Source organism: Emydura macquarii, unplaced genomic scaffold, assembly GCF_026122565.2.
Source record: "Emydura macquarii macquarii isolate MOO-44397 ecotype Brisbane River unplaced genomic scaffold, CSIRO-AGI_Emac_v2 contig_1897, whole genome shotgun sequence".
Classification (NCBI taxonomy): Eukaryota; Metazoa; Chordata; order Testudines; family Chelidae; genus Emydura; species Emydura macquarii.
Window position 1 is genome coordinate 375,771 of NW_027132034.1, and position 19,659 is coordinate 395,429.

At 42.1% G+C, this 19,659-nt stretch overlaps 1 protein-coding gene across 2 annotated transcripts in view; it reads left to right on the forward strand.

Moving 5' to 3' along the window:
* LOC137159783 (Y+L amino acid transporter 2-like) overlaps nt 1–18,833 on the forward strand; it is a 53,460-nt gene extending 34,627 nt beyond the window's left edge. For both annotated transcript variants that reach the window (XM_067558253.1, XM_067558254.1), the window contains exon 10: nt 693–18,833. In XM_067558253.1, the coding sequence (XP_067414354.1) occupies nt 693–784 (92 nt within the window). In that variant the 3' untranslated portion in view covers nt 785–18,833. The remainder of the gene's footprint in view (nt 1–692) is intronic.
* The last annotated feature ends 826 nt before the right edge of the window (nt 18,834–19,659 follow it).

Here is a 19,659-nt window from a genome sequence, read left to right on the forward strand (position 1 = left end):
AAACTAAATTTGCTCAGTTTTGGTCTCCTGAAGGATAGAAAGTACCATATCACTGCATTGTTTCACTGACTGACCAATTAGTGTAATATCTGAGTTAGAGGCCACCTATTTTGATCCCCAGTTAAAATGTGAATTCTGCTCTAATGATGGATGTTTGAGGTTGGTAAAGGGCGAACATTTACATTGAGGAAAAAATTAGTTGTTCAGTAGGACTGTTTTGGTACTTATTTCTGGATGCTGCTTTCCAGGAACAGTTGAAAAAGAGGTTGTGGGAGTGTAGGATTGGACAGATGCTATAACTTGTCTAAATAAATTGTGAGGTTATGAACTGGACTCAGGTTTGAAAACTAGTAGCTGCAGAGGATTATGCATATCTCTGCTCCTGATTCACAGGCTAGTCTTGAAAGGCTTAATACTGAGCTCCATGCTTCAGTCTGATCCCATCTCTTAGACATATTTCCATTACATTCAGCGAGGGCTGATCAAAAAGTAAGAATTTCCAAATCTGGCTATAATGTCTGTGTGCAAGGTTTACCCATCTGTAACATGGATTTAATCCTTCTCACAAAGGTGTTGCAAAGCTTAACTAATGTCTGCAAAGTACTTTGAGATCCTTGGACAATGTTTATAGACTGTCTAAGTTCTGTTGTAACTTTATCTCATCTATGTGTTTGTTTGTTTTTATTTTGCAGCCACAACAACAAAGTATGTTCAGATTCTGTTCTACTGTTGTCTGACAGACCTGGACAATAAAGTGGATGAGACAGAAGATAAAGCCAAATAGAGTTGTCTAGACATTTCAATACTTGAAACATTTTTACTGCCTGAAATTCTTTGTGTGGGTTTGGTTACACTAAAGCACCAACAATTACATTGTGCATCGGTTTGATGTTAATTAATTTTGTTATTTTATTAACCCCTTCACTTCCAAGGGTATTTACCAATCCCTGTTCTACAGGATTTTTTTTTAAACTTTGTTTATTAATGCTAATTAATTAGCTGGTGATTGTGAAGTGCTTTGAAAATATAAAGCACTGAATGAATAAGTATTTCATTTATATAAGTGTTAGATTTATTTCAAAAGGTTTGCAAAAACTATCCAGTGCAAAGCAGAATTTTGAGAAGTGAAAAGACAAATGGAAGAATACAATGTAACTGTTGTTGAAGGAAAAGGCCCAGGTAGGGACAATTGAATTGCAGAAGTAAATGTATGGTTACACAGATGGTGTTGGAGAGAGGGCTTTGGATTCTTCGACCATGGGATGTTGTTCCAGGAAGAAAGATTACTAGGAAAAGATGGGATCCATCTAACAAAGAGAGGTATCTTCACAGGCAGGCTGGCTAACCTAGGAAGGAGGGCTTTAAACTAGGTTCACTGTGGGATGGAGAACTAAGCCCGGAGGTAAGTGGGGAAGTGGGACAACAGGAGGAAGCACAAGGGGAAGTGTGCAAAAGGGGAGGCCTCCTGATTCATACTGAGAAAATAGAGCAATTGGCTAGTTATCTTAGGTGTCTGTACATGAACACAAGAAGCCTGGGAAATGAGCAGGAGGAATTGAAAGTCTTGGCACAGTCAAGAAACTATGATGTGATCGGAATAACTGAGACTTGGTGGGCTAACTCACACAACTGGAGCACTGTCATGGATGGGTATAAACTTTTCAGGAAGGACAGGTGCAGGAGAAAAGGTAGAGGAGTTGCACTGTATGTAAAAGAGCAGTATGATTGCTCAGAACTCCAGTATGAAACTGGAGAAAAGCCTGTTGAGGGTCTCTGGGATATGTTTAGAGGTGAGAGCAACAAGGATGATGTTGTGCTGGGTGTCCATTATAGATCACCAAATCAGGAGGATGAGGTAGACGAGGCTTTATTCAGACAACTAATGAAAGTTTCAAGATCACAGGACCTGGTTCTCATGGGGGACATCAATCACCCTGACATCTGCCAGGAGAGCAATACAGCAAAGCACAGACAACCCAGGAAGTTTCTGGAGAGTGTTGCAGACAACTTCCTGGTGCAAGTGCTGGAGGAATCTGCTAGGGGCCGTGCTTCTCTTGACCAGTTGCTCACAAACAGGGAAGAATTGTTAGGAGAAGTAGAAGTGGGTGGTAACCTGGGCAGCAGTGACCTTGAGATGGTAGAGTTCAGGATCCTGACAAAAGGAAGGAAGGAGAGCAGCAGAATATGGACTCTGGACTTCAGAAATGCAGTCTTATCTCCCTAAGGGAGCTGATAGGCAGGATCCCCTGGGAGGCTAATATGAGGGGGAAAGGAGTCCAAGAGAGCTGGCTGTATTTTAAAGAAACCTTATTGAGGGCGCAGGAACAAACCATCCCGATGTGCAGAAAGAATAGCAAATATGGCAGGCAAACAGCTTGGCTTAACAGAGAAATCTTTGGTGATCTTAAACACAAAAAGGAAGCTTAGAATAAGTTGAAGCTTGGTCAGATGACCAGGGAGGAGTGTAAAAATACTGCTTGAGCATGCAGGAATGAAATCAGGAAGGCCAAAGCACAACTGGAGTTGCAGCTAGCAAGGGACGTGAAAGGTAACAAGAAGAGTTTCTACAGGTATGTTAGCAACGGAAGGTCAGGGAAAGTGTGGGCCTCTTACACAATGGGGGAGGCAAACTAGTGACAGATGATGTGGAAAAAGCTGAAGTACCCAGTGATTTTTTTGCCTCTGTCTTCATAGACAAGGTCAGCTCCCAGACTACTGCACTGGGCAGCACAGCCTGGGGAGGAGGTGAGCGACCCTCAGTGCTGAAAGAACAGGTTCACAACTATTTAGAAAGCCTGGACAAGCACAAGTCCAGGGGGCCAGATGCAATGCATCCAATGGTGCTGAGGGAGTTGGCTGATCTGATTGCAGGCCCATTGGCCATTATCTTTGAAAAGTCATAGCGATTTGGTGAGGTCCCAGATGATTGAAAAAAGCAAATATAGTGCCCATCTTCACAAAAGGGAAGATGGAGGATCCAGGGAATTACAGACCAGTCAACCTCACCTCAATCCCCGGAAAAATCACGGAGCAGGTGCTCAAGAAATCCAATTTGAAGCACTTGAAAGAGAGGAAGGTGATCAGGAACAGTCAACACAGATTCACCAAGGGCAAGTTATGCCTGACCAACCTGATTGCCTTCTATGAAGAGGTGACTGGCTCTGTGGATGAGGGGAAAGTGGTGGACGTGATATACCTTGACTTTAACAAAGCTTTTGATATATTCTCTCACAGTATTCTTATTGGCAAGTTAAAGAAATATAGGTTGGATGAATGGACTATAAGATGGACAGAAAGCTGGCCAAATCATCAGGCTCAATGGGTAGTGATCAATGGCTCGATGTTTAGTTGGCAGCTAGTAACAAGAGGACTTCCCTAGGGGTTATTGCTGGGGCTGGTTTCATTCACCATCTTCATTAATGATCTGGAGGATGGGGTGGATTGCACCCTCAACAAGTTTGCAAATGACACTAAGCTGGTGGGAGTGGTAGATAATGCTGGACGGTAGTTATAGGATATGGTGACCTAGACAAATTGGAGTATTGAGCCAAAAAAAATCTGATGAGGTTCAAGAAGGAAAAGTGCAGAGTCCTACACTTAGGACGGAAGAATCCCATGCACTGCTACAGACTGGAGATTGACTGGCTAGGCAGCAGTTCTGTAGAAAAGGACCCAGGAGTTACAGTGGACAAGAAGCTGGATATGAGTCAACAGTGTGCCCGTATTGCCAAGAAGGCTAACGGCATATTGGGCTGCATTAGTAGGAACACTGCCAGCAGATTGAGGGAAGTGATTATTCTCCTCTGTTCGGCACTGGTGGGGCCACATTTGGAGTATTGTGTCCAGTTTTTTGCCCCCCACTACGGAAAGGACATGGACAGATTGGAGAGAGTCCAGCGGAGGGCAACAAAAATAATTAGGGGGCTGGAGCACATGATTTATGAGGAGAGGCTGAGGAAACTAGGCTTACTTAGTCTGCAGAAGAGAAGAATGAGGGGGGATTTGATAGCAGCCTTTAACTACCTGACAGGGGTTCCAGGGAGGATGGAGCTAGGCTGTTCTCAGTGGTGGCAGATGATAGAACTAGGAGAAATGGTCTCAAGTTGCAGTGGGGGAGGTCTAGGTTGGATATTAGGAAACACTTTTTCACTAGGAGAGTGGTGAAGCACTGGAATGGGTTACCTAGGGAGGTGGTGGAATTTTCATCCTTAGAGGTTTTTAAGGCCCGGCTTCACAAAGCCCTGGCTGGGATGATTTAGTTGGGGTTGGGTCCTGCTTTGAGCAGGGGGTTGGACTAGATACCTCCTGAGGTCCCTTCAAGCCCTAATCTGCTATGATTATATGAATCTATGAAAGATTACAGTGCAGCTCAGACACTTAGTAGATTTACATTTCTAAACCTGAGGCGGGAGAAGAAAGTCAATGTAAATTTAAGAATTATATTGCAATTAGTAAATCTGTTCCTCAGCAAAAAAATTAAAGTAGGCAAGCAAGCGTTTTCAAAGTATAAATGCAGCACTAGAACAAAAAAATCTAATCCATATTCCCATGGATCCCAGTAGACACATTTACAGTAGAACCTCAAAGATATGAACACCAGAGTTATGAACTGACCAGTCAGCTGAACACCCTGTGAAACCAGAAGTACTGTAAGCAGTGAGGCAGCAGCAGAGCTGGGGGGAGGGGGAAGAAAGCAAACACTGTGCAGAACAGAAATAGTCCAGGGTCTGTGCTGTTCCTGTAAGCCAAGGGCGCTGTTTCACCCCCTCCTACACCACCCTACTTGGAGGGGGAAGTTATTTTCACACACCCTTGGCCAGCCCTCTGAGCCCAGGAATGAAAGCTGCCGCAGCCAAACAGCTCATGCTGCAAGGAACTGAAAGATATAGTCAAAGCCTGGCCTGGAGCTCTCTCTCCCTGCAACTCAGCGTGCTCTGTCCTCCTGACTTGGCCCTCCAGCCAGATCATTATAGTCCTTCCCCCCTTCTGGGGATGAAAATCCCACTGGATGACTGTTCTAAGTAGTCATCTGCTCCACTGCCTGGGCTGTGACACTTTCCAAGTGCTGCAGGGGAACCTGGGCCCACCCATTGCTCTGGTTTCCAACACACGGACGCTACAATCAGTAGCCTCAGTTTGCAGTCCCAAACCTTATTACTGTTCCTTGGGCAGCTCCTCCTTCACCTCTATCAAACTCTGGGTATGCCCTTTCATCAGGGCTTCTATTCTCCCTCTAATTCCCTCCTTTCCCTCTCTATGGCCAAAGAGTGATTGCAGGTTCCCTCACTTCATTTCCCCCCCCCTCCTGCCAACTTCCCGACTCTATCATAGCCCTGCCTGTTCTTTCTCAGCTGGGCTCTATGCAGCCTAATTCCCCTCAGGTGTGGCCAATCAAATTAACTGGCCCCTTTCTCAGCCTCATTAACCCTTTCAAAGCTGGTGTGGAGTGAAAAACCCATCACACAGCCTTCCCCTCAAGCCTCCTTCAGGTTATGGGTGCCTTCTTTCCTGAGTTGCTGGAGCTGCATCCCAGGTCTTATCTCCAGCCCAATAGAGAGAGGCACTCACTTTTCAGGTGTGCCTCCTGCCCACTGGCATAATACTGCCTCCACTGAGCTTCCAGCCTCCTGGCCCTGGAACCTCTTCTCCACTCATGACCCCTGTGACCCTTGCTCACTTCCTGCAGGAAGCTGAGCAAATACTCCTGTTCCTCAGCCACCTTCACCAAGTACCTACCACCAAGTGTCTCCCATTGTCTCTGCTGGTTTTCTAAGACCTGCATGAGCAGGTTCTGAATCCCCTTTTGTCGGCCCCCTTCAATGGGAGCAGCAACCTTGGGAGAGTGAACTTGCCTTCAATGAAGATGGCCTATGCACATGGCAGCTCCATTGTCCTTCTTTCCCAGTTTCTTCACCCCTTCAGATTCTTACACTCCCCTTGTATTAGGAGCAACCATTAACTACAGTCACTCACTCTCCCCCTGTATCAAGGTGTCTGTCATAAACAGTCCTTCACACTCCCCTTGTATCAGGGTGGCTGTCATGGCCGCATTCTCCACTAAAATTGTAACTGGATTCGCTCACCGCTGGTGGCATCTCCTTGTGGCTGCCCTGGAGATCAGCTATTGCCCAGACTGGCACCCTTTTCCATCAGTTGTTCACATGCCCTGCTGCCTCTCTTACTGTGACTCAGGATGCTCTCTGTTTGTGATGTGGCCCTCTGGCCAGGTTGCTCTAGTCCTTTGACCCTTCTGGGGGATCGAAGTCCTACTGGATGACTGTCCTAGGCCATCTTCTATGCCACTTCCCTAGTGGCTGGTAGGGTAACCTGGACATGCCCACTACTCCATGTTCCAACCCAGGGACACTACAACCAGCACCCATGGTCTGCACAGTGCCAAACCTTGCTGCAGTTTCCCTGGGCTGCTCCTACTTCACCTCTATCAGGCTCTTGCTACCCTTCTCTGAGTATGCCCTTCTCTAAGAGCCAGGATGTCAGGGCTTCTATTCTCTTTCTAGTTTCCTTCTTTCCCTCTCCAAGGCAGAGAGTGATTGCAGGCTGCCTTAGTGCAGCTCTTCCCTCCCTGGCTTTTTTCCTTTCTCTTTTTTTATGGTGAAGCAGACTTGACTGAATAATCTATAGCCACCACCAATAATACTTCCCCAATACTTAGTAGTTTATATCCTCTCACTCCACCATGTGTCTTTCAGATAATGCATCAGTGCCTTTAATAATACTCCATTTCCCAGATGTTGTTATTAAATAACAATGTAATTTTTTTTATCTTAAGATGTATTAATTGCTCAGAAAGCTTTTCCCTTTCTTTATCAAAGGCCTTACCTACCCATAAAAGGTGAGCAATTGTTTCTTCCACCTTACAGAGCATCTTTGTGTCTATTTATTTGAAAAAAGATTTGTGTTTAAACCACAATGGCCAGTTAGTACAGTAAACAAAAGCACTTCACTAGTCCTATCCAGACCCTAAAGTATGTTGTAGTCCTTAACTTTAGGTTACAATTCAAAAAATCTTCCACTTTTTTCATTAATCCACATTTTTTGCCATTCCTCTTTTAAATATTTCTGTACTGGGCTTTTGAATCCCTGTTTACTCAAGGGTATTTTTCTATGTCAATCCTTCCATTTCTTATAGTATTTTTAGCTGCTTTGTCCATCATTTCATTCCCTGTTATTGCTATGTGTGCTAGGATCCAAGCTAATGTTACATATATCCCCATCTGTACTAACTCTGATTAGAAATATAATTTCATTGAGTAAATCACTTCTACATACAAGACACCATTTATCACCACGAGGCCTGAGACTGAATCTGAAAAAAAAACACTGCTGGTGGGCATACATCCCATATCCAATTCAGTGCTGGTGTTATTGCTACTTGTTTGGCTGCTGTTACACCTACATAGCCAGATATTCTTTTAGATGTACTAATTCCCTATTTTGATATACGACATGTCCTTCCTACTCTTCCTGTTTCTTCTTTTTTTCACCCATCTGTATATATTTGACAAAACCGACTTCACTTTTCATCTATCTACTGGTTCATTTTTAATACCTACTGTCTCTTTTTTACCCTTATGTTTATAAAATAAATCTAAATCCATGTTTAGACATGCATATTTCCATCCATAACTAATTTTCCCATGACTAAAGTTTTGCCTTTGTTCAGCTTTTCCTTGTCTTTCAACTCCTGCATCCACACTTTAACTCAAAGAGCCCGTGGAGTTCTCACATCATGTGCTATAGTTGTCCTATGTAATTCCAAACAATCCTCATGTATATTTGTTTGGTACTTTCATCATTGCAGCTCCCATTAACTTTGTCCCAGAAAGATAGGTCCAATAGTTTCATTCATAGTGTAAGTGGCATTTCACTAAAAGCTATCTGTAGCGCATATAGGTGGTGTAATAAATGCACCACATGGAATTCATAGTGCCTAGGGTTGTTTTAAATCTCATTTGTTTAAGTTCTGATTTTGATGCTGACCCAAAAGCTTGGCAGCTATAATCAATAACTGTTCTGATTACCATCAGCAGTGTTTACTTATCCGCCCCCAAATTAGTCCCACAAAGACTTTTAAGCAGGTTACTCCTTCTTGTACATTTGTCTGTAACATAGCTTACTTATATGATCTTTCCAAAGTAATTTAGAACAAAATAGGACCTCTAAGAATTTGAACCTTTTACCATATCTATTGTTCTCCAAACAGACACAGTTTACATTCCTTTGTAACGTTCCTTTTTGTCAAGTTCAATCCTCTAGTTTTAGCAAGGGAGCACTTGAAACCCAATGTATTTCCTCCATCAGAGGTCTCTCATAATGCTTTGTTGATGCTCTTTTCTGCAACCCCAGTACTCCTGCTCCAGACCCACAGAGCACAATCATCTGCAAATGGAGTGACATCTACCCTGGCACTTAAGTGTTTTGGGAGATCATTTATCATAATATTAAATAAAGTTGGGCTGATAACACTTCCCTGTGGTGGATCATTTTGAATATTATACATATTCGACATAACGTTCCCAACTCTGACCTGCATGGTCCTTTACTCAAAAATTCTTTCATCCACTTACACATTCTTCCCCTAGTGCACCCACTTTGTACAATAAGCCTCCCTCCATGGCATGTCATACGCCTTTTCAGTATCTCGAAAGAGAGCTATCATGAAACCCTTGTGCCTCATACTTTTTTGTATTTCAGTTTCTAATTTAGCAGTGTGATCAATGGTACAACTTCCTCTCCTAAAACCACTCTGCATCTTATCTATAATGCCATTGTTTTTCAAATAAGCAGCCAATCTTTCATTCATCATTCTCTCCCTAATTTTGCACATTCAGGATGTAAGGACAATTGGTCTGTAGGTATCCGCTTTTGTGGATAGTTTGCCTGGCTTTCATATTAGAATTATTACTGCATGTTTCCACCCTACCAGTATCACTCCTTTTTCCCATATAGTGTTTAATCAGTTCCAAGATAACACTCAATGTGCTTTCAAAGAGATATTTAAACATTATGTTACATAATAGATCATGACTGTCTGCAGTGAATTGTCTTTTAATCTGGAGGAAAACTTCACATTGGTTTTCATCATTACTCATCCCTTGAAAAGTTTCTGCTAAAACTTCGGTTTTCTCATTATCAGAACTTTTTAACTGTGTTGTCAGCCCCAGTAAGACCTGGGATGTGGCTACTCTCAGTCTGAATTCCATTCATTCTTCTAATTTGCCTGTACATTTCTGATGTCTTGTTATCTTTGTTTATCTACCCACAGTACTCCCTCCAACTCTCTTTTTTTGTTTGTTTTTAAATAATTCTTTGTGATATTGCCTTACTTCCTTTAAACTTCATTAGATCGTCTCTATTCATTGTATTTTTTGCTTTTTTAAAAAAAAATTAAATAGGCTTTGTTCCTTTCTTTAATTGCCATTTTTCACTCCTCATTCCACCTAGAAGTAAGATTTTAGTTTGGAGATACTTCAATGTCCCAGGTATGGCTACAGAAGCTTTATTACATTATCAGTGAAATTCTTTATGTCATCACTCACACAATGATTATTCACAAATTCAGTACATTTACTTGTAAATAGCTCCCCGTTAGCTTTCTTAAAATTCCAGGTAGGTAATTTTCCATTACCTTCAACCTTCCTTGCCCTTGAAAAGTAATAAGTAAGGCCCTGCTTGAATTAGGGGATGATCTTCAGATAATTGTGGCTGAGCTGCAGACAAGACATGGAAAATCACAGAAAAGAAATAATGGACCTTTAATAGCAGTAATTTGGAAAAGCTAGAGTAGACCTATTTGTTTAAGAAAAATTTGCTGGAATGATATAACATTCAAATATTATATTGTGCCTGCTAATTTTTTTGATAACCAAACATTTTGCTACAACTCTATTACATTCATTAAAAAAAAATTGACTGGTACAATATAAAATTCAGAAGACTAAAAGTCTTAATACAACTGCTGTAGAAATCGAGTCCAGTCACTGTAGCCTTTTACATGTTTCAGGCATTGAATGTTATTAGTGCAGTACTAATTGCATACTCAAAATATATGCAAAATTGTTGACTGTGCAAAGTAAGCTAATTAAAATCAAAATTGCTGTGAAGACCTAATATTGCAGGACCACAATTTCGCAGTATTGCGATTGAATTAAGACCTTAGTAATAAGTATATGGAAAGGATCATTCCCCATTCCTTCTTCCGTATATATTTCCCAGTTGCATCTATTTGCAATATCTGCTGTTATAATTCCCAGGCATAGGCAGGAAAAACTATCATCTGCTGCATTTAATCTGTTTGGGCTGTCATTGTTTAAAACCACTAGATTGTTTTTGTCAATGAACTTTACTAAACATGCACCATTTTTAATCAGTTCTTACTTCACCACAATTTATTATGATTTATCATCATAGTCATCGCATATGATATATGGTATTTTAGCATTCTTCACAATTTCTTGTCACTCTGGATTTTCTAGTTTCCCACATGGGTTATAGATATCATATATCCTTAAAGAAATATTACTCTTCTGCATTGGAATCTCACCAGTATTATATTCTAGACTTACTTCTTCATTCTCTGCTACGACGTAGTTTAATTTTTTCCTTATCAAATTATAAATGCCTCCTCCTCTTCCTATTTCTCAGTTTTGCTTAAGGGCAATATAGCCTGGAATTTTAATAGCAAGCTTTTCAACCAGCCATGTTTCTTATTTAGTTCTCATTTTCAGGATATTTTCTTTTAGTTCTTGACCATGTGCTATCAAACTGTGCGCATTCCAACAAAAGATTGAGATCCCCATATTAGTCATAGTTCACCATTAATGTTGTTTGAAAGGGCATGAATACAGTCCATTGACAAGTTGCTAACATATAGATATTTTTCCACAGTCCTTGCTGTAATTTTCATTGTTTCTGATTTTTTCCCGTTATGTGATATACAATTTATCATGATCATAAATGCAATAAACCTTTCTTTTTTCATTACGAGTATATCATTGGTAATCCTTTCCACAATGTTTATCATATTCTTTATAGAATGAGGCTGTTGGCAGTTCCCCTTTTCCTGGGCTGATTGTCGCTTCCTTCTGCTCCTGATGTTTTGAAAGTCTCCGTACAGCTTCCACAGAAGATAAGATAAAAATAGTTAATAACCTTTGTATCTCTTTATCCTGCCTTGCCACAATACACCCTCTATATGCCAGACTGTGATTACCACCACAGTTACTACATTTGACCTCTGTCCCTTCTATACAATATTCACAGGAATGTTCTCCCCCACATGTACTGCATCTTGTTTTCCCTTTAAAAACAGTTGCTACATGCCCATATTGTTGGCACTTATAGTATAACACCTTAGGGGAGAGGGAGCAATATGGCGTGGTTCTGAATAGCTGAGACCCAAGTGTTTCTTTCATAGGTAGAGTCCCTCCCTAAGCAATCAGTACATCTGTTGATGGCTTGCTTTCTCCTCCTTATTTACTAGTTAGTGACTTATTGACTAACACTTTATCTTCTCCTATGCTTTGGTTATTTCCTCATTGGGCAGCTCTCATGGCACTCCACATATTACCCCTTTATTTCAGTCATATATGTGGGTGGGTGGCAACTTATTTTAACTTTCCTTAGCATTTTAGTTTTTAGCAGTTTATCAGCTTGCTCTTTTGTTTTTACAGTGAACTAAAAGATCACCATCTTGCAGCCTCCTACCTCTTACAATAACTCCAATATTTTTTAAAATCCAGTCAGCTATTTTTATAGAGTTAACATCACCTACTCTTATTTCTTTGGCTAGGGATCTTACAATTATAACATTTTGGTTTATTTCTTCCTCAGCTTTGTTTTTTTACTGATATCATCAATCAGAATAATCTGATTTTGCCTCTACTCTTTTTTCCCTCTACTTTGTACCCATTCTCCCTTTCTAATAGACTCTTCTTCAGTTGGGACCAAAAAATCCTCCAGCCATCCCAGCCCCCCTCTGCTGCCAACTTCCTGGCTTTATCACAGCACTGCCTGTTCCTTCTCAGCTGGGTTCTATTCCCAGTCAGAGATTGCAACCCCCCTAATTCTGCTCAGGTGTGGCCTATCAAGTTAATTGGCCCCCTTCTCAGCCTCATTAACCCTTTCAAGGCTGGTGTGTGGTTAACAGCCCATCACAGGGTAAAGGGAGTGACTGATGGCCTGTGCCACTCAAATCCCTCCCCCACTGTGCCAAGTCCACTGGTACATTCTGATTAGTGCAACTCCTAGGTAGCCTTAGGTAGAGGCTAATGTTGCACTTGCCCAGCAGAAACTCCAGGGCACAGCAACAGCAATATTGCCACCTGCCTTCAACTGTGACTGAGTCCCCTTTCCCCTCCGGTTCGCTGTGGGCACTGAGGGGTGACAATAAAAATGCACTACATATCAGTAAATATGAACATTAGAAGTGGATATTGATCTGTCTAGAAACAGCAGCAGCATTAAAGTCTGCACTTAAATTACTCAATTCACTTAAATATCATAATAATAGAAGTTAGAGATGAAAAACACCTTTTTTAATCATTTGATCCAGCCAGTCCAAATTGCCCCAACATCTCCAGATTTGTAGCAGGTGACACAGACAAAGTCTAGACTATGTGTCCTCAAAGGTCTGTTCTTCTGTTGCACATCAGAACTGTGTTCTAGCCTGTAACTTAATCTATCACTGGTCATCTGTAACCTACAGAGAGCTCAAGTCCCCAAACATTTCAGGCTGGACCCTAGACTTAACCATAACCAATTGGCACAATTTTAATTACAAGAGGCCCTGCCTATACTGAATGCTGTTATGTTTGATGTTAAGTTGTATGTCCTGCAGAACATGTTACACAAATGCTCTGCGGTCTGCAGTGGTTACCTGGCAGCTTCCTATAAACTGTTTTCCTATGGAAATAGAACCACAAGGAAGCACTAAATGGTTTGAGACTTGGGTATCTGAAATACTGCCTCAGCAATGGAGGTGGCAAAGCTAAAGGCCTCTGAGTAGGATGATTCCTGCAAAGGATCATTAACTACAAAACTTGCTTCCCTCATATTGTCTGGCAAGAGCCTGAATTTGTTAAACTTCTGGGCGTTCTGCAAAGACGCTCATCTTTCAGGTTTTTTGGCAGGAGCTGGGTTGAGGGATAGACGTGATCAGATACAAAGTTATGAGGATAGGCAATATTACTGAGATGTTATATGGACAGTTGACTGTTTTGTTAATATGTACTTTGTGGATTTTATTCCTTGAAATTTGTATATTTTAATGTAATAGTTCTGCAAGTTGGAGTAAGCAGAAACAAGGGCCGGGTTCAACATCTAGGGGTTCCTTTCAACAATACAACACCAAACCGGTTCAAGCCCTGACCCAGTCACTTGGGAAGTTGTACACCTCTTCCCTGGGTGCCTCCAAAAGGTGATACTTCCCCTCTCACAAGCACAGAGTCTGAGTGTAGGAAGACGACAGTTTAATAAAAGGAGGGAAGTTACTCAGCATTAATTCAGGAAAACAACACAAGCAGGATCCATAAACATAAAACCATGAGCTAAAACCTCCATCCCAGAGTACGTTGGGCAGTGTCCTTTGCCTCTCCTTTCTTTCTCCCCCACATCCCACGCTCCCACTCACAATAGTTGTCCTTGGTCAGTGATGACCCCATGTTCAGGGGGACATATGAGCGAATTCACCTATTCACCTCCCACCGGGGCTGAAAGGTGGGGGGGGAGAAGAAGGTACCTACCCTACCTTCCACCATTGCCTTCTGCTGGCTGCCCTGCTGGCCGCTTGTTGCCCAGCAAGCCACTCACCGGCCAGCAGAATGGCTGGTGGGCAACTGGCACACCATCACCTTCTGCTACCCCCTTCTTCTACTACGACCTCTGCAGGTCTCTCGAGGTTCCACCTAGCCCTCAGTGACTTCAGGTCTTAGTGGTTGTTAGTTCTTAGTGGGGAAACCTTGGTGCTGAGGCTGGGCAGGAGTGCTGTCCCACAGTCCATGATGTCAACACTAGTGAGCACTTAACAAAACAAAAGACTCCTAATGGAATCTTAATTAGCTCTATCATTGAACAGTGGGAGGGGGAGGTTAAACCACCCTAGGGAACTCCTAGAAGAAAGCAGAATAACCATGGAGCACACTGTCTTCAAGCCTAAACACAGTATTCTACATGTGCCCTTTAGCTGACTCTTACTAACTCCTATGCAAATGATAATACTACAAAAGCATCTTCAAAACAATTACAAGTGAGGGTATAGCCTCACAAGTGAATGCCTCACCCTGGTAACTCTTCATTTTTCAATCACTTGTAACTTTATAAACAAGGGATCTCAGGGCCAGATCCAGAAAACATTTACTCCTGCATGTAACCTATCCTCAAATCCCACTGGAGGCAATAGAATCACTTCTCATGAGAGTAGAAATTACTCCCAAAAGCATTAACAGGATCTTGACCAAAGTTCAGACATGAGTCTGTGTGATGGTTACACACCCCTTGTGCAATGTTCTCAAAACTCCCTCTTAGTATATGCCTGACTCAGTTTTTCCCCCAATTTCTTCTCTTTTTTTAATCTGTTTCATTTGAGGAAGAAGAAGTTCCCATTAATTTTATTAGACACTTCAGCTAGTTCTTTTTGTCTTGTTGGACTCCAGACATTTAATTGTCAAAGACTGTGAAGTATTCGGTTCAATAGGTCATTGCGAGGAACCTAGAGAGAGTGCTTTGAGACAACTGCCACCCAGTGGCTGGATTCCTCTTCCATATTTCCAGAGCGTCTTAAAGTTGGGGATGCAAGCTGCTCACAGTGATACTGAGTTTACTGGAATTATGTACCCTCAAAAGTAATGCTTTCGCTGGCTCTGCAGACGATTTTGGTAATGTAGCTGCTCCTCGTCCTGTACCAACTCGAGGAGATGCAGTCTCCAGATCTTCAGCTTGTGGGAATGGATATAGCTCCATCATAATAAATGGAGCCACGGAGATTTCACCAACTGAGGATCTGGCCACTCTCTTCTTTACATATTTGTCCTCGTGACAGGGTGCTGGCTGAGCCAGAGGGGTTAAGCCAGCCTGATGCCACCAGAGCCCTAATTAAGAGGGGAGTGGAGCCAGCTGGGAGAGCCTGCAGGGGCGGGGCTAGCAAGGAGCAGCTGGTAGGCTCACTCATCCTAGCCCTATTAAGGCTCAGGGGAGCGTGGTGGCAGGGGAGCCGCAAGGGAAGGGGCAAGTGCTTAGCCTGCAAGGGTGAAGCCTCAGTTGGAGGTGAGCTGCCCTGATTAGGGAGCTGAGGCTGCATGGCCCTAGCCTGGGACTGTTGCTGTATATAGTTGGAGGTGGGGAACCTGTAAATAAAGAGCAATGGTAGGAGCATGAAACTGAGGACTGTGTGTGGTTTGTGTGTGCAGAGGACCTGACCAGCAGGGGGCTGCGTGAACCTGCTACAGTCTTGCTGAAGTATTTGTCCTTTTTTTGGCCTCTCCTCACTCTCTCTATTCCTGCCTTCTTACTTTCTAGGGCACAGTGGTAGAAGAAGAACTAACTGCAAGCTTAGGAGTACTTACTGCACTCGCACTGTACATGGTCTTTTCTAAAAGAGTTAGTGAACTTCTAACCTGTCCCAGTCTGGGATTTGGCTGTACCCTGGGTTATGACTTACCACAATTGACAAATTCTGCTGTTTTCTGAAATGACTCACCATTCAAAGAAGCAGACTGAGTTTATTTAGATGGGGTGGTTTTTTTTTTTTTTACAGAGGTGGTGTTCATGGTTTCCTTTTCTTCTTTCTACTCTCTCCAAAGCCCCACCTCGTAACATGCCTGCTCCAGTTAAGATGGACTGAATACATCCCTTTGTGAAGCATATCAGCACTAGTCTTAATTGCTGATCAGAGGAAATTATTTGAATTGTTATTGTTTGTCTTTTGCTCTTTACACAGTTTACAAGGTCTATAATAGTAATACCATGAAGAACCCACAGGAGCACAGCTGAGTTCAAAATAACCATGTTTACTAACTATATACAAACATGAAAAGTCTAGCTATCTACATACTGCTGCTTCGACTAGGTTCTAACAGATTCTTGAATAATGAACACAGTGAGTGCTCTAGAGGACTCAAATTATTTCAAGGGATACCCCTACACTGCAAGAACAATAGAAAAAGCATCCCACTTTTTCCCCAGTACGGTCTGATCATGCTGTCTCTGCTTCACACATTTCTTTGGCTGACCTGAGAGCTCAACACCTAAGCTCAGACACCTGAACAGCAGTATATTACACTGATTGACAGCTTAGAGAGGGAAAGTAAAACACTATTATATTTGGGCCAGCAGGAAACGCCTTAATCAGAAATACACACATTAGGTCACATTAGATTTAACAGTGAAAGAGATTATAATGCCCGTGGGTTTGGTATTTGACAGAAGGGCAGCTAATGGAAAGCCACTGCCCAGGAGGTTCCAACAAAGACCTTTATTGCATCTTACTTGGAGATTCCTCTGCATGCACAATGACTGGATCCAGCCAGTTGTACTTTCTGATGTGGGTCACTAATAGGTCTCTTAAAGACAGTCTGCTACAGGGAAAATGTTATTGTTTTCTTGTCCATTCTCCCTCCCTTCCTCCCACCCCACAAGTCTGTCTCTATCCATCTGGTGTCTACACTTAGGACTTTAGTTCTTTGGAGTATGGACCATTCTTTGTTATGTTTGTTTTAGAGTAGACAGATGATACAGTGGCTAGGTGCTAAGCTGGGACTTGAGAGAGCTGGGTTCAGTGCTCTGCCATAGACTCTTTGTGTAACCTTGGGCAAGTCATCTAATCTCTGTGCCACCATTTCCCCATCTGTAAAGTGAGGATAGAGCTGCTTACCTGGCTGTTGTGAGGATAAATGCATTAAAGATTTTGTGAAGATACTTCAGTAATGGGAGCCATTTAAGTACCTTAGCTAGATTTGTACAGCACCTAGCACAATGGTGCCCTGCCCTCTAGGTTCTACTATGATACAACTAATAATAATAGCCCTTTCTAAACCTGCCTATATAAGTTCATAGTAAGGATAGACATTTTTATTGAATTACACTGGGTGGCAGAACAATTTTACAGAAAGTTTATCATTTTTTGTTTAGTTCCAAATGTTTTAGAGTAACTTCTATAGAAACCTATTGATCTCATCCCTATTAAGTTCTATAGACTGTTTCAAGAAGGGGCATGAGTTCTTGGCTGCTTGCAAAAATGCATGTGTAATTTGGCATGCACACTTTTGAAAGTTTGGTCCTCTCTGTCTTTAAGGAAGTTGATCAATAGTACATTGCAGAGTAGGTAGATTTTGGCAGAATAAGTACACTGCATCTCAATATTTGTAAGGTATGAAATTGCTTTCCAGAAAAGGGGCCCCAGCATTTAAGGATCAGTTCCAGATCCAAACGTCCCCAAATCCCAATGGTATTTGGATTGAACATCTGCTTCAGGCCATTTCTACTGGTGGATTAAAAACAAATGCCACACGCCCCTCCCAAACACACACACAGCTGTTATTTTTTCAGCCACTGGAAAAACTAAATAATTAACTGTTAAAATATTATGCACTTCAAACTTATGTTCAGATGATTTACTTCCTGACACATTTATTTATATATATAACAGAAGCCTTATAAAGAAGGATAACCAAACAGTGCAGTATGTAAACAGAAAGCAGTTCATATGTCCCGAATCCCAGTGTAATCAGTCTACCACAAGAGGGAGCCAAAGGCTCTTTCATTTTGCACTGAAGGACTATGTGAGTGCAGCTAAACCAACAATACATTCCTTTCCAGACTTCAACATTCGTTAATAGAGAGATCTGCAGGCAGACAGAGCCATATTTGCCATAGTGAAGGCTGGCTTATGCTGTTAGTCCTAATGTTTATGGTACATTGTGTGAAGTTTAGTAAACTGTCCAAACTTGTTCATATCATATGAGTGAATGGCACCAGCACAATTCCTGGAGGGAAGGTACCCATATTGCAGGCTCTAAATGGCACTTGAGAGAAAGACCAGAGATCAAAAGATTGTGGAAACTGAACTACTTTCTCACTCCTAGAAGTGAGTTGTCCATAGGAGGGTTCAGGCAGGTTGGAGGAGAGATACAGTGATTTCTGCATTGCCATTGCCTATGACGTACCTACTGGACAGAGAGCTGACTTCAGTCTCCACAACCAGCAGAAATTTTAAAGTAAATTAAGGTATCAATTTAGTGTGTAAATATAAATAAAATAGCCCATATCCTACCGTGGGGTGACTTACATCTCTGCTGTGTACTTTATGAGGCTGAAATTGTGCGACATAAATCAAAAGAGCAAATAACCCATTTTATAATTCACCAAATTTTAGCAGGAAAACTTGAATTTTGTGACAATTACAGAATTCTACAGAAGCTTCAGTATTGCAGTCTGAATATGTAATCTGCACTAAGTTAATGCTATCTTGGTATATGCAGCATTTCTAATAGTACCGAAATACTGTCATTAGTGTAACAAGGCCATTACTGTTGTAAGACCAGCTTCCCGGCCCCCCCCCCCCAACCCCCTTCCTCCCGCAGGGGAAAGGAATGCTTGAGGAAAGTAAAGTGGCTGTTGAGGTATGTGGAGGCTTAGAGGACAAGCATTGTGTTTTATAGCTCACTGTGTACTGTGGCAGAGAACAAATTGAAGAAAGCAATGGGAAAGGCCCTAAAAAGCAGAACTTGGAGCAATAACCTATGAGAGTCAGGGCTGGTCTACACTGCTGCTGGCGGTCGATGGGAGATACGCAAGCTACATAATGTAGCTTCGTATCTCCCATCGACTTACTTACATTGCCGTACCGTGACATCTCCACTGCATTGCATCTACAGGAGATGGCCTCCAGTTGACGCAGCCTTACTTCTTCCAGGGGCGTGAGTTAATGGGGTCACACAAAGAGCACTTCCAGGATCGACTCAGTGGGTCTCCACGACAATTGATTCCACTGCATCGATCCCTGCAGCGTAGACATACCCTGAGTGAGCAGCTTCCAACATTGTAAGGCTGATTCTCTGTTGCCATACAGCCCTTGGTGACAAGGGCTTCTTTTTATAGTGTAGAGTTCATGTGCAGTTCTACATTAGTTCCTTCTGGCAGCCTGGTGGAGAAAAGGAGAGTTGTCAAAACATCTCTGGAGTAGCTGAACCTAAATTAGAGCTGCCTAAGGATTGTGCTAAATTACAGCAGGAGTTGAGCAGGCTCTCAAATAAAGTAGGGGTACAAAGATACTTTTGCGTCCCTCCCTACCCAGTTCCTTCACCAAGCAAAGCTCAGTTAGAATTAAGAATCAGGCCCCCGATATCCACAATCTCAGTATTCTCACATGCTATAACTGATCACACTCAAGCAAAGGAGATGTTTTGCATTTCCAGAGAGACAGTCCCCCACTGATTGAATAGTGTGAACAATATGTTTATCGGAAACTGTTGTTACTTAAGTATCAGTGAAGCAGGGGAGAAAAGCTGATGAATTAGAGAGGAGGGAGTATTGCCAATCCCAAGCATTTAATTATCATAAATCTGGCCTCCAAAAAATATGAGACTGACTTAATAATGAGGTAATGTTTAGAAAATAATAAATGTTTGAGTTCTTTTTATTTGT